This window comes from Panthera tigris, chromosome D3 (genome assembly GCF_018350195.1).
Source record: "Panthera tigris isolate Pti1 chromosome D3, P.tigris_Pti1_mat1.1, whole genome shotgun sequence".
Lineage (NCBI taxonomy): Eukaryota > Metazoa > Chordata > Mammalia > Carnivora > Felidae > Panthera > Panthera tigris.
This window is the reverse complement of record NC_056671.1, coordinates 79,998,577-80,013,929: the sequence shown is the minus strand read 5'-3', so window position 1 is coordinate 80,013,929 and position 15,353 is coordinate 79,998,577. Positions and strand designations below refer to the sequence as shown.

Below are 15,353 nucleotides of genomic sequence, written 5' to 3'. Positions count from 1 at the left end.
TTTTTTTTCAATAAAAATAAAAACAAAACCAAAAAGCAACTGAAGACCTTTTTTCCAGTGATGCCATTCACATTACTACATGAGACAATATTCCATAGAGACATTTATTTCCCTTCTATTTAAAACAAAATTTATAACAGGCCATTAGTAAAGATTTAACTTGCCATATGCATAGTACAAGCTTTCCAGCCATGGATTCAAGAGCTAATGTTGCTTTTGCTTACATGAACACTTCAGAACTGTGTTTCCTCCTAGTCCACACAAGAAGTCTTTTAAAAAGTTCCTTCATCAGTGGAGACTGAGCACAGTGAAAAATAACATTCTCAGATAATGACCAACTCATCATCGTCCAAATTTTACATTAATGCAGTCTACTATGTGTCACTAAAGTAAAAGAAAGTAACTGCCTCCGGGGGTACCTGGCTGGCTCAGTTGGTAGAACGTGCGATTCTTAATCTCAGGGTCGTGAGTTCAAGCCTCACGTTGGGTGTGGAACCTAGTTAAATAAATAAATAAATAAATAAATAAATAAATAAATAAATAAATAAATTTTAAAGAATAAAAATTAAAAAGAAAAAACCGACTCCAAAAGATAATCACATTTCCCATAATTCCAATAAATCTGAGGAAAGCAAAACCCTCACAGGCCTTAAAATAAGAAATAAGAGAATGTCTTTCAAATGTACTGCAGGACCCCTGCACCAGGCTTCAGGGCAACATCAAGTATGTGCACATTTGCATTTCCTTTTCAGAAAAGCAAAATTCATATTTGCTTAACCCAGAATTTATATCCTCACAAACTCTGATACCAAATGGAGCCCAAATAATTCAAGTGGATAAACAGGCCCAGATGCCTAGATGGAAAGGTACTTAGTAAATCTTAGAGGATAAACTCAGTCTGACTGGACCTTGAACCAGTAATTTATGGCTGCTCCTCAAACAATTCAGGGTCCCAGAATTAAGACAACAGCCTAGTCCTTCGGGTCCTTCAAGACTTGGCTCAAGGACCCGCTGGGGCCTCACACAGTGGAGTCAGGAGCCTTCCTCGCTCACTGCTACGACAGTCATCTGGGAACACTGCCTCCACCAGAACGCTTTTCACCTTTGTGTGGAAATGCTGGCGGGATTGCTGTTTCCAGAAACATCCTCTCAAGATGGAAAGCATGTCAAGGGATCCTAGAAAATTCAAATCAGTCATCTTTGATTCCAAAGCACTTCTGACCTGGTAGATAATTACTGGATGGCTGGACGGACGGATGGACGGGTGAAAAGTGTATGGTCTGCCACTGTCACTGAGCACCAGGGTCCCCCATCTTCCTTAATGGGCCCTAATTAAGTCTAATTAACGTTTGTGGCAGTTCACCGTTGCTAAAAATAATAGAACCACACTATATTTGTGTAGCTTATCACAGTTTACAAAGCACCTCCACATGTATCACCAAATCTGAACCTCACAAAGTTCTCTGAGACTGAGTTATTTTATCACTTTTCTCCTCCTCTTTCTCTAATGAGGCTTGAGGAGGTTAAGGGGCTCGTTACAGGCTTCCCATCAAGTAAAGAAGCCCACAGCCAAACCCAGGTGGCTAGTCCCCAGTCAGCACTCCTCCCACCCAAGACTAGGGCTCGGTTCATAACAGCCGGTACCGCTGTGTCAGGCACTTCCACAGATTTCAGTTGATCTGCTCAACAACCTCATGGGACACTAAGGTATTGCCTCTTTCAACAGAGAAGGAAAGAAGCCAATGGAGCCCTAGGGGCAGCAGCAGATGCAGAACCCAAGTCCAGCCTTAACTATTTCAAAATCCGTGTTTCCTGAACAATGATATGCTCAAGCTGGCCCCAGAAGGTCATCAGGGACAAGTTCTCCACATTCAGCAAAACAAGGTGGGTACTAAGGAGTTGATTCCGGGGTCAGATGCCTGGACTTGAATATTGCCTGTGCTTTACTCACTGTACAAATCCAGACAAGTTACTAAACAGCTCTGTGACTCAGTTCCTCTATCTGTAATACTGAAGTAATAACACGGTCTACCTCGTAGGGTTGTTATGACAATTAAATTAGCTAATATATACAAAGGACTTAAAACACTGCCTAGTATGTAGTAAGGATATAAACGTTTCCTAAATAACAAAATATTATTCAATTTTGTGAACATTATATATAGTAGGATACAATTATGCTGAGGAAGTTTAATTCTTTGCACTTGTTTCTTCAAATTAAAAAAAAATGCCATCTGGTTTGTCATTGTGGAAGAAATGTTACTTGTAAACACCTAAATAAGTTTGGCAACGGCATCATTATTTCGTTTAGTATTTTAGGGCAATGGGTCTGGAGATTTTCTCCTTAAATATTCATGGGTTCAAGTCCGGAATCCACTCCAGCTAAGACAACTTTGAACTTGGGTAATACAGCTAAAAGCCTACAGAGAAGAATCTCAGCTCTCCAACAAAGAGGGTCTGATAAGGCCACGAAATGCAATGGTAGTACAATTTTTGTCTTGTGGTCCCATGACCAAGAACTGGTCACTAGAGCATGAGAGCCTGCTCAGGTGGTAGATGTTCCAACTTGACTTGTCTAGGTTTGACATTTAGGACCCACTAAAACTATTTCATCTTTCCGGGGACTTCATTTACCTATAGCACTAACGTGCCAGGACTGCCATTAGGACACTGGTCCCGTTACACCATTTTCAGCTCAGAGTTATTTGACATTATGTCCTTGTCATCTCAATTCATGGCCACCTACAGAAACCCCTTCTCAGTCCAACTCAGGAAAACCTCAAAGCACCACTGGCAGAGCTGTTACTGATTTTGATAAACATGCTAGTCTTCCTTTTTCTATATTCAAAAGATAAATCCTATGTGCTCCACAGTGACCTTCAGAGTAGTCCCCAGAAATTCTTCAGAAGGAAAAAAAAAAGGAATCTCTTCAGCATAAATAAGCACCTGAATGCTCCCTAATGCAATGTGTATATTGCAATGTATATAATGTATATTATACAAATACTTACACATACATTTGTAGACACACATATATACATGTGTATCTATACATGTGTCTATACATCAGCATTTTTTTTTTTATTAAATTTTTTTTCAACGTTTTTTATTTATTTTTGGGACAGAGAGAGACAGAGCATGAACGGGGGAGGGGCAGAGAGAGAGGGAGACACAGAATCGGAAACAGGCTCCAGGCTCCAGGCTCCGAGCCATCAGCCCAGAGCCTGACGCAGGGCTCGAACTCACGGACCGCGAGATTGTGACCTGGCCGAAGTCGGACGCTTAACCGACTGTGCCACCCAGGCGCCACTACATCAGCATTTTATATTCCAGCTGACCCCACTCCCATCCCAGCTACTTCAGGATGACAAAGTATCCACAGGAAAAGAGAATCCTGACAGATCCATATTCCAGAAGCACATGAGTCCTGGAAGTAATGGTCACAATCTGCTACTGGGAAATTAGGGAGTAAAAAAGAAATGTAGTGGAAATCAGATAAGCATCCTTCTCTTTCTCCCTATTTTCTTCAACAAATTCAAAATAGCTTCTAAACCTAAACTGTCCTATATCATAGATTCTAATCTCAGTTAAAAGACAAACTGAGGAAAAGTGGCATTTAAATCAGTGAAGAAATAACTCAACTATTCAATAAAAAGTATTGACACAATTTCTTCCCTACTTCCTATCTTTCTTAAACCGATTAAAATTTTCAGCAGAGAAAATAGAACTGTAAGATACCACAGGAAAATACAGGAAATTTCATTTTTTAATCCTAGGATAGGGAGTCTTTTTAAGCATGACACAGAACCCTGAATATCTAGAGGAAAAGACCGACATAAAAGTGTAACGGATAAAGAAAATATTAGTGACTTACAAAATAAAGCTAGTTTCCCTAAATATACCCCCCAAAACCAATCTATAGACCAGTAGGAAAAAGGCAAATATCAAATAAAAAGTGAGCAAAGGGATATAAATAAGCCACTCACAACATAAATAAGTTACAATTAAGATGTGAAAAAAATGATCCACGTAATTAAGAATGGCAAATTTTTTCAAATCAAGATTTTTTTCTCCCAAGTGTATTTACCCCACCCACCTACCCCTCCCTCCCATCGGTAAATATGACTACCACCTCCCATGAACATCCTGCCTCAACATTCAATGCAGAACGCATGTGTGGGGCATGGATAAGAGAATGAGTGTCCTTCAATTACAGAATTTACTTCCTCCCATAAGGAGAGATCATTATTACATAAAACTGAATGTCAGCTGCCCCCGGCCATACCACCTCTCCAAGAGACCATCAAGAGAAATTTCTCCTCTGTTTCAGCATCTGGAGTACATATTCTACATGTCAGATGCAATGTATTTTCGCCCTTTTGTACTTCTGCACTTTAAAAAGTTCCCTTCCTCATATTAAAAATGAACAGTCATCTTTGAGGAATTAATTGACTCAGTAGATTAACTTCCCTATAAGGAAAGCTAAAACTTTTGCTTAAGGTAAATGCTTAAATTAAAATAGAGCCTAATATAGAAGGAAATCTTTCTCATACCCCTAAAAATATTCACAAACTGTCTTTTTGCTAACAGGAGCAGGAATTTCTTTCTCTGTTCTTCTCCCTCTCCCCCTCTTTTAGGGAGAGAAAGGAGATATTCAAAACAGGAGATTTCATGATAAAGACTTCCAAAACCAACAAACGACAAAAGCCCAAAGATTACTGAAGTCAGTTGTTTTGGTTTTTCTTTATATGAGACAAAAGTAGAACTGAGTGTGTGTACCCGAATAAGCTACGCTCTTTTCATTGTGAGAAGGCATCTTTAGAAATTTCGTTGAAATAAAGAATATAACGAACACTGAATCTTTCCAATGAACATATTTAAATGAGAATTTTTCTTCAAAATCTCTTTTTAAAATTTTTCCCAAATATTTTTTAAAAGCCAATGATTTCTTTTTACAGTTCCATTGTAACAATTTCAATTTCAAAGTACTAGACAAATCACCATCGCTTTTCTGATTTTCTAGTACTGGAAGTCCTCTCAGCCAACCGTCTGTCAACTTTAAAGTTCTATCATTAAATCCCCCAAAGGGTAACATTCTAATTTCCCTCTATGCAATTAAGATATCCAACAGCTCCATTAAAAGCCCCCCACCCTTATGTCTGTCCAAGTGATGGGCAGCCTCTCAAAAGCACTGATGACAATGAAATGAAACCAGAAACACCTTGAAGTCACAGAGAAGCCAAATTACCAAATGTGGTAAGTACACTCCATTTTTCTTCACTTTCATTTTGAATACTAAATATAAGGAGGATCCAAAGACCATAAATTCGTAAGCAGGCAGTACGGTGAGAAAAAGAACAATGGACAGATAATCCAAATCATGAGTGCTATTCCTAATTCTGAGAATGACTTACTTGATCAATGATCTTGGACCAGACACTTAACCTCTACGGACTTGCTTAGGATCTCTGTGGGATCCTAAAGTCTATCATCTAATCAAAATAACAACACAAAAATTCCATTTTCTTTAAGTGCTTTTTCTCCCGAGACTCTAGGCACAAGGAGACAGGCACACACCTCAGCAAAAATTAAAGCTAACGATCCGGTAAGTTTTGTACATCTGAATACCTCAAATACAGAGTTATCGTTACAGTAAACTTGATAAGCTGAATTATGATTATTATTGCTTTATATGCCAACTTAAGAAAAAACTCTAGGGGTGCCTGAGTGGCTCAGTCACTTAAGCATCCAACTTCAGCTTAGGTCAGGAGCTCTCCATCTGTGGGTGCTGGGTGCTGACAGCTCGGAGCCTGGATGGAGCCTGCTTCGGAGTCTGTGTCTGCCTCTGCCCCTCCCCCACTCGTGCTCTGTCTCTGTCTGTCTGTCTCTCTCTCTCAAAAATAAAACATTAAAAAAAAACAACAACAACAACTCTAACTTTTAAAAGGATGTATTTCTTTAAATCATCTCCAGCACGCTGAGGTCTAGGTTGGGAGGTAAGGCTGACGGGGAGAGAGAATGAACCAAACATTACCTATGCTGTCATTTGTCCGAATCTATACCAAAAAGGTGGTCTCCTTTGGCTGTCAACCTCAGGCTATCTTGCATATATGAGGTCCAAGTCGATTCCTTTCTCCCTGACAAAATGCAGGAGATTTGACTCTTTTAAGCCCATGGGCAGGTCTTATAAAACAAAACAACTACAACTTTTAGCCTTCCTAATGGGAAGAAAAGGTTCTCGAATGGAGCCCCAGTATGTTAAGAGTTGAGAAAGATCTTACGCTTACTCCACTGCAACCTCATCATCAGGAAAGCAACGCCCAGGATAGGTTAAGAAAATGAATACCCAAAGTCAGACCAACTTTCAGACTAATTTCCTTAAACTATACACCTTCTTTTCTCACAGTGTGAGATAAAACCATATAATTTTTTCCCAAAAGTTATTTTTGAAAAACAAACAAACAAGGATACTTTCACCCGACCCCAGGACACATCAGCCCAACTCAAGAACCATAATGTAGCACCCATTCAGGACGAAGACACCAGCATACAAGCTCTCAAGATATATGAATGGGAAAAAGACAGAACTCCTAAGGAATATATTTCTCATCATTGACAAAATAAAAAACCAAACTGGTTCTGTGCATAAAATTTCATTCTTTGGACTACGTGTCAGGAGTGAACGGACTGTAAAAATCAAAGTAATTCTTGAATAGGCAATGAAAACAAGTACAGATCATATTATCACTATATTCAAAAACATGCCTCATATTTGAAAAGAAAGCCCAAATATTCTAACATGTTGTTAACGGAGGGTATATGAAAAGATTCATTCTCTAATTTTTTAACAAATGTATGAGTCGGTAGGAATAGCAAAAAATACAAAACTCTTCCTGCTTGAAAAGAATGCAGGGGAAAAAAAAAAACAAAGCTAAAAAGAAAAATCAACCAATTCAAATCATCTCAAACCTCAAAGTTCTAAAAGACTTTTCACTCCTTATTTAAATGGTCTAAAGCAAAATTATTTCAAATTGTGCTCAGTCTTCAACTGAATGCTTTCATATAACTGGAAATGACACTAATTTCATTTGGGAAAGTATATGCCAAAAGTTCTGAATTTTGGGGTCTTTTTTGCCAAAATACTGATATTTACAAACTTACAAAATGTGTACAACCTACAAATAGACTTTTCCACTCCTTTTCTAATAGCACCTCGAGTCTCCAAACTCAGAAGCTCCCGGACTTGTACCCGAACAAGATATTTTACCTTTAAACACATTTTACAATGTATTAAGGCAATCTCAAATGTAAAAATACAACAGGGAAACAACTGTTTCAGCAAGAACCTGGCTTTCTTGGAAGGTTATGCTTTGTTTCATTAAACATACTGAAAGGTACACCAGGCGTATGTTACACACGAGGCATACAACAAAACCATTCTACCTCCAAATCAAAGTGTAATAACACTTCAGTAATCCCCTAACTGTCATCATGCTGGATTCTAAAGTACGGTATCACTCAACCTAGAGGAGTTGCTATTTCATAGTTAGCCAAATATCCTAACGTTTTTTAATCCAAATATCACTAAAATCTATTCTTTCCAGATCTCTGAGCTTCAAATTTATCAAAAATTCCCAAAGCCTAGAGTTGAAGTCTCATACAAATCAAAACACAACCAGTCACCACAGACTTAGGTTGTAAATACCTAATATGTCTAAAGAATCCACATGGTCAAATTTTTTGTTTTAATTATACTATCTTTAGAAAACCAAAGGTAAGTATAAAAAAGGGTTTGCCCCAGAAGCACAGGGACAGGAGGCCAGATTCAAAGGCCCTCATTACCAGGGCTGCACCAGATGCCTGGGATTAAAGAGGTGGAGTGGGTTTTAGAAGGTGGGATTCTTTTTTTTTTTTTTTTTAAAGGCTTCATTTTCCCAGACATTTTGGTAACTTCCCTTTTTCAAAATGTCAGGCATCTTTTTTAAAGGAAAAAGCTTTTCTCCTGAGCGGCTTCAAGATCTCCTGACTTTCACAGTACAACAATTAAACCCGTCTCCTGTCCAGATAAACTGAATTGTGTTCAACCCTGGCACGTAACAAAATCATTAAATCTAAGATGCCTCATTTGACAGACGTCTCATTAAGTTCATCTCAAAGTTGAGGTAAGAGATGCCTTTGAAAAGAAGGGGGGAAAAAAAAAACACCTGTTAACTCTAAGAAAACTTGGGAGAGAGAACTGCTCTCTTAAAATCCACACAGAGCTTCACTCACGTGAAAGAGTAGATATTAATAGTATGTGGCACATCTAAAATCTGCTGCCATGGGAGAAATGCCTCCGCGTGTCTGTGTGTTTAACGCATCCCCGGGGACCCAAACAGGATGGAAGGCTGAAGAATCAGGGCATGCACCACCAGCTGCTTAACAAAATTCCACAAATTCAATTCAACAAATGTTTAAACTAAAATGCCAAGTATTACACCAGGCTTGGATCATAAAGAATGTCAATGACTGTTATGTTACCAATAAATCAAATGCAGGACTCTCGAAAAAAAAAAAAAAAAAAAAAAAGAGCAAGAAACCAAAACACTTTACACTTTAAAAAATAATGACCTTGAGGTAACCAATCATTTAAGGTGGTTGATTTAACAATCTCATAGCAACAAAAAGATACAACTTTTAACCCGGAAACCTTACAAACTAACTTACACACATCTCCTCTCCCTGCATTATTTCACCCAGCACAAAAGACACACATTTTAGAAGTTTCAGAAGCAACAATGAAATTCAGGGAGAAGAGCTTACTCTCTAGCTCTATATAATGTATGAATTATAAAAATAATCATAACAATAGCATAGTAACACCAAAAAAGCACTATCACTAAAGTACCAGTAATTCTATTCTAAAAAGACTTAAGCAAACCTTTTATGATGTATATTTTCAATACTTTACAAGTAAGGCTATATTTTAAAGGAACTGAATTGTCTGTCACACCTCCACCCTGAAAAGTTATCCACTTTTCAGATGAAGTGTTAATTTTCTAGACCCCATGAAGATTTACTGTTTAACAGATAAGGCATGGTCAGATAAAAAAATTAAGTCATTAAGTAAACTTCATTTCCTAGCAACTTAAATGCAAGTATCATTGTTTGCAACCAGAATATTGACAACACTTTAGTACTGTTTCTGTATTGCCTACTAATTTGCCAGTCTTGGTACTCTGGGTGTTTAAAGGCAGCATGATAAAAAAAAATAAGACCATCAATATTTCATAAGGAATACCACTTTGGACTAGAGGATAATATCACCTCATTACCAACAAAAATAGCATATTTTCTGAATGCTTCTAACCAACTGAAAAATTCAAGTGTAAATGAAATTCAGCATCGATTCATGGAAAGTGATATGAATTGCAAAACAGAATAGCCCAGCTCTCTATATACTCAGCTCTGCCAAGGACTGAAAAACCACAAGCAAGAGGCAAACCTCGCTGTGCATGTTTCTCTCTCTGAAAAGAGGATTGACATCGACTCCTCCCTAATAATGTTTTTGAAAGGACAAATAAGATAATTCATGTGAAAGCCCTTTAAAATTTGTGAAGATGATAAAACCCAACATATTAATAGATGTTCTCAAACCACAGTTACGAAGGAAAAGATAGCATACAGTTTATACCAAAAACAAATATAAAATGTAAATCTAAAACAACAAAATTAAAGTTAAACCCTTTGTTCTTAAAATTGAAAGGACTGTTCAAGCACACATTGGTGTCACATGTTCATAGCACGTTACTCAATACTGCTGTAATTATAGTAATAAGAGCCTGCTGGTCAATATTACAGCTTAATGCTGAACCACCCCTTCTCAGTTTCCATGCAGGAAACCATGTAAGGTTTGACCATTCCCAAAAGAGAAAAAGAGAAGAAATATGAGGGGTTAGGAGATTGTTCTCCTGAGCAATCCCAAAAGTCCCATAAAAACATCTTGTCCAAGATTTCACTAGGCACAGTGGGTGTGCTCTCCATTCTGCCAACACCCTTTCCCACTATTACAATTGGAACTGAAATAGCTAAACCACTAAATCTAAAAGGTGGCAGAACAGAGTCAAAAAATATATAGTTTAACACTGCCCTTGGCCAATCACTCAGACTCCCTGGGGAGTCCAAAACACAAAGCTCATTAATGTTTTGAAGTCCATAACTTACGTCAAGCCACATAAATTTTTAAACTTTTTAACCTAAAATTACTCTCTTCCAAGGAAAATTTAAGATAGTTAACTTTAAGAGGAAATTAAATGTTAACATACTTAAAATACTTAAGACCAGTAACTTCATATACAGCCACTTAAATTTTGTCATATTTTAAATCAGCAGCTTAAAGAATGCTTGAAAGATACAATTTTCAAACTAAGTTTTCATTAACAACTCTGTAATTAGATAGCACCTTTCGTCCAACACCTTATACCTCATTAAAGACTTCCATTTTACTTTACCCAAATAAGTATTAAATATTCAAAGCAACTGTGAATGCCTTTCAAAGACTTTGAAGAATAACTTGAGTCAAGTTATAAATACTAAAATTCCATTGAAAGGTGACCTTCAAAAGAATGAAAGTTCTCTGTTGAACAAGAACTTCTCAAAAAAAAAAAAAAAGTAGCTGACTAGATAACTAGATAGCAGATAATGAGTTCAATTTAAATACAGGAAAGTATTCAAAATGCTTCAAAGGCAACTTCCTAATCTATCCTTAACTCCAACTACACACCTAAACAAAAAGATACACAGCAAGAAATTTAAAAGTCATACCTAGAATTATAAAAACAAATGTGGCATGCAACACCTTTATCTAAAATAAACTTTAATTCTCTTTTTCCTAAGGATAAAAAATACTACCAAAATGTAACACGTTCTTGTTGGGTGTCCTACTACATTCATTCGACTGCCAGGGTAATTTCTAGGAATCTCCTCCAGCGAGGCACAAACCCTCATTTGCCTGTGAAGTCCTGACGGTGTTCCCATAATAAGTAAGACCACCTTATAACAAGGCCCTTTTGTTCATCAATAACTAAACTTCCTTGCAAAAGTTCAAGTACCATCAGCGCAATTTAGTTCTGTGGCAAATGCATATCAACAGAGACATTTTATGTATTACCTTGGATTCAAAATAGGCTCAACTCTGTGTAAAAAACAAACAACCAGACACCTCTATAACAAGCATCTTGCTTTTGGGACACCTGTACACAGGCTTCATATTCAAGGACAGGTTGGATACCGCGTGTGACGCCCCATTTTATTAGCCATTCTGACAAGCACATGCACAGAAGTATATATGTATTTATGTTGTGTACACAGAAATGAAGCAAGAAACTGCTGCTTTTCATAAACAAAAAAGATCAAAATGCCCACACCAGAAATTTGACTTAACCAGAAAGAAAATTTGTCACTTCTAGATTGATAAGCTTAAAAAAAACAAAAACCACTGTAGATCACTTAGAATATTTTAGACACACTTGAAGAGGTAATTAAGGGAATCAAAGATTTAAATTTCATGACTAGGACACCCAAAACCTTTCCCATAGACATTTATCATGATCAACACAAGGACAAGAGACACAGAGCTTTTTATGTATAAAATGTTCAGTACTGTTTATTCTACATATCCCCTCCTCTCTATATATTTCATTCCATGTAATTGGCTTGGTGATAAGGGCATTTATCATTCTCATGTTAGTATTCTCACTCCAAGTGTGATTACCAGTTAATGCTTTTGTAAAATAACAGTATTTTACAAAACACATGAGCTCCAGGAGATAAGGATGCACTTGTTGTTCCTACATTAAAAAAAAAAAAAAAAAAAAAAAATCACTGATTTTCTAGGCCATAAACTTTTAAAGCCATGTCTTTCAGTTGAGATGTTATCTTCAGATACCACAAATGCTATAATATCATGATACGGTTTTCTTTAGAAGACAAAAATCCATCAGAAATCCACCTCAGTTATATTAAAACTTCAGTGAAACTTAAAAAGACACCTCACCGGAATGCTCCTGGTCTTGCATATTTCAGTGTGGGAGTAAAGATTTATTCATTGACTCAACTGCCACTAAGACACCAGTTGGACCAAAAAACATTAAATTAGAAAGAATGGCAACAGATTAATCACGTTACAAATAGGATTACTTTTCCACCAGCACCTATACGCTAGAATTGTAAAGCTGGGGAAGAGTTAAGTCTTCTAATTTTATTACGCTAACTTTATTTTAAATAAAATTTCTCATCACTAAGAACATAATCGGAAAGGAAAATAAAGGAAACATGCAAAGATGCAAACAAATATGAACCTCAAATATAACACCCAGGATGTATAGCTCCCTAATTTGGTATCTGCCAAGTCTTTAATCAAAAGAGAAACATTAGTCACCCCTAGTAAGAATTAGATCTAACACGTCAGTCGTATCTCCAAAAGCTGGAAAAAAAATAAAGAGAAAAGTAAAAAAGTTTTAAGCTGGAACTGGAAAAAAAAAAAAAAGGAAAGAAAAAGAATCAATGAATGAGGAAGATTTTAGATCACATCTCAAGGTATGGTAACCACTTCAAGTATTATTGTGATCCCTGCGGCCAGTCACACAGTCATGGTCAGATCTAGCTAGAAAGGCTGTAAGTCAGAAATGAGAAAAAGAAATGACACATCACTTTTGATGGGAGAATCAAACTTGCAGGTGAAACCGAAATAAAGCAGAAAAAGCTCTGGAGAAAAAGTCTCACGAAGAGGGGTCCTATCTGCCAGCGAGGACTAAAGTGGGCAAATAAGCATGACAGCATGACAGCTGAACCGGATGACGAGAAAGGAGCTCCTGGGAGTCATGCGAGAATGGCAAACGGGGACAACTGCACAAAGAGTGACCTAGAGCATTTCTGTTGCTCATGTCCCCCCCCCCCCCCGCCCCCGTCGGTATTGTGTGCACGAGACCGTTTACCTGCAATCCCAAACCGCCTCCAACCCAACGTGCCCAGGAGGGGAGGCTTGAAGGAAGTGCCCTCCCTGTTAACATCAAGTCCTACCGCCGTTCTCAGAAGTACCTGCCACCTGTACTTTCTGGTGGCTGTGCCACCGTTTCCACATCGCTTCCCAACCTCTGAGCCCTCAAGACTGACGGCAAGTCTCAGGTCTTAAAACTGCTCGACATACTACTACACAGATGGTCCGTGAAAGCTGCAAAGAAGCAACAAAGACTCCCGAGGACCCGCGTTTACTCCTGGCTGGCACTCAACTCCTCGGGATCTGGAAGCGTTTACAGCCCGCACGTCAACATACAGATGATTCCCTTACCTGCATAGAAGCGGATGAGGCAGCCAATCTCCGAGTCCATGCCTTCCTCCTGCACCCTCCACAACTCCCCAAATCCCAGTTGGAAGAGGTAGTCATTTTGAATCTGCAATGGCTTCTCGTCCGCCTCCAGGCGCCGGGTGGTCTCCCCGTGGAGCTGCACGTACAGGGTGGGCGGCGGAGGCGCTTTCTCCGGGGCCGCCCCGTTCCCACCCGGGGTCGACTGGGGGCGGCCGAGGGCGGAGGCTGCAGCCGCCTTTTCCTCCCTCGGCCGGTCCCGGGCGGCCCCTCCCGGGCCATCGGCCGCCCTCGGCGCTTTCGTCTGCAGCGGAGGCGGAGAGGCCGTCGGGGAAGGCGGCCGGCCGCCCGCTCCGGGCCGGGACGGCGCAGAGCGGCCGGGCAGGCGGGGCTGGCCCGGAGCTCCCGACGGGGCCGGATCAGCCTCGAGCTCCTCGGACGACGACGACGAGCCGCTGCCGCTGCTGTAGGGGTCCAGCCGGTCGGACACGCTCTCGGCGCTGGGGCTCAGGCTGAAGCTCTCCGTGTCGGAGGTCGGGCCCGCGGCTGCGCCGTCCAGGGACTGCGGGGCGCCCGGCTCCCCCGGGCTGGAGTCAGACGGCGCGGGGCTGGCGCGGGAGGAACGGCGTGCCCACCCGCCCGGGCCGCCCCGCAGCTGCAGGTCCGCGGGAGGCGCGCGCGGCGGGCCCCCGACGGCAGCCAGCCCGCTCCTCCCCGGCGGCGGCCCAAAGTCCCGGGGTTCGGCAGGCGCGAGCCGGGGGCCGACGTCGGGGAGCCGCTCCGCGCCGGCCGCGGGTCCGGGCCCCTTGCCTAGCACCTTCACCACGCCGCCGCCTTTGTGGCCCACCTGCAGCAGGCGGGCGGCCACCTCGCCGGCCGTGGTGTCCAGCGTGCAGAGCACCGGGCGCAGGTAGGTCGAGGCCAGGTGGCGGTCGAAGACATGCACGCAGCCCCGCTGGAGCTGGTGCCTCACCCAGTCCCGGTCCGACGGCTGCAGCTGCAGCATCTGCCGGTGCTTCAGGAGCAGCGTCTTCCTGTCCAGGCTCCGGGTGCACAGGGACGCCGAGGCCGAACAGGAGGCAGAGAGGCCGGCGGCGCCGGGGCAGTGCGAGGCGGCAGCGGCCGCCGCCGCCGCCGACGACGACGAGGAGGACGACGAGGCGGCGGCGGCCGCGGACAGATTCCTCTTCAGCCGCCCTCTCCTCAGCAGGAGGGAGTTGGCGCCGCTGCCGGCCCCGGGCACCGGGGCAGCCCCGCCGGCGGTGGGCTGGGGCGCGCCGCGCCGCCGCCGGCGACCCGTGCCTCCCGCCCGGCCCGGCGGTGGCCCCGGCTGCGCCTCGCCGGGGGCCTCTTCCCGCGCCCCGCCGGTCGGGGCTGCCGAGGTCTGCGCGGGCTCCGGGCTCCGGCCGCCCCCGGCCGCTGCCGCCAGAGCCGCCAAAGCCGCCGCCGCCGCGGGAGCCGGAGCTCGGTCCTCCCTGCTGGTCTCTGGGAGTCGCTGCGCCGTAGCCGCGGCGGCGGGCTCCATTGCAGTGGGGCTTCGCGCTTCCCCCCCAGCTCCGGAGGCAGCGGGAGGAGAGGGAGGCGATGAGGCGAAGGTGGGAGACGGCGGCGCGGGGAGAAGGGAGAAGCCAATGGCGTTCCGCGCGGCCGTTCCAGGGGATTATGTGGCAATTCGGAGCATTCCGTCGGTGTCTCGGTGTTCCATTCCGCGCGCCCGCCCGCCTAGCCGCCACCGCCCCCCCACACACGCCCTCCCCGCCCGGGTCGCGGGCTCTGGAGCGCAGGCCCCGCCCGCTCCCCCCACTTTGCCGGGGCGAACCAGCCGCGTAGCTGGGCTCATTGAATATTAATCACGCGCCGGGAGCGGGAAGGCGGGCGGCGGGCAGGGCGGGAGCTCCACGAGGGCCTCATGAATATGCATCATTAGCATGACGGCATTCCTGGGAGAAGTGGAGAGAGCTGGAGGACGGCGGAGAGGCGGGGCTTCAGGGTAAACAAACGTGACGCGTGC

General features: G+C 42.7%; 1 protein-coding gene across 1 annotated transcript in view; it reads right to left on the bottom strand.

The window, feature by feature from the left end:
* Positions 1–14,957, bottom strand: part of PHLPP1 (PH domain and leucine rich repeat protein phosphatase 1) — a 212,512-nt gene extending 197,555 nt beyond the window's left edge. Inside the window, exon 1 of the mRNA XM_042961325.1 lies at positions 13,328–14,957. Within this exon, the coding sequence (XP_042817259.1) occupies positions 13,328–14,867 (1,540 nt within the window). The 5' untranslated portion in view covers positions 14,868–14,957. The remainder of the gene's footprint in view (positions 1–13,327) is intronic.
* Between the last annotated feature and the right edge of the window lie 396 nt (positions 14,958–15,353).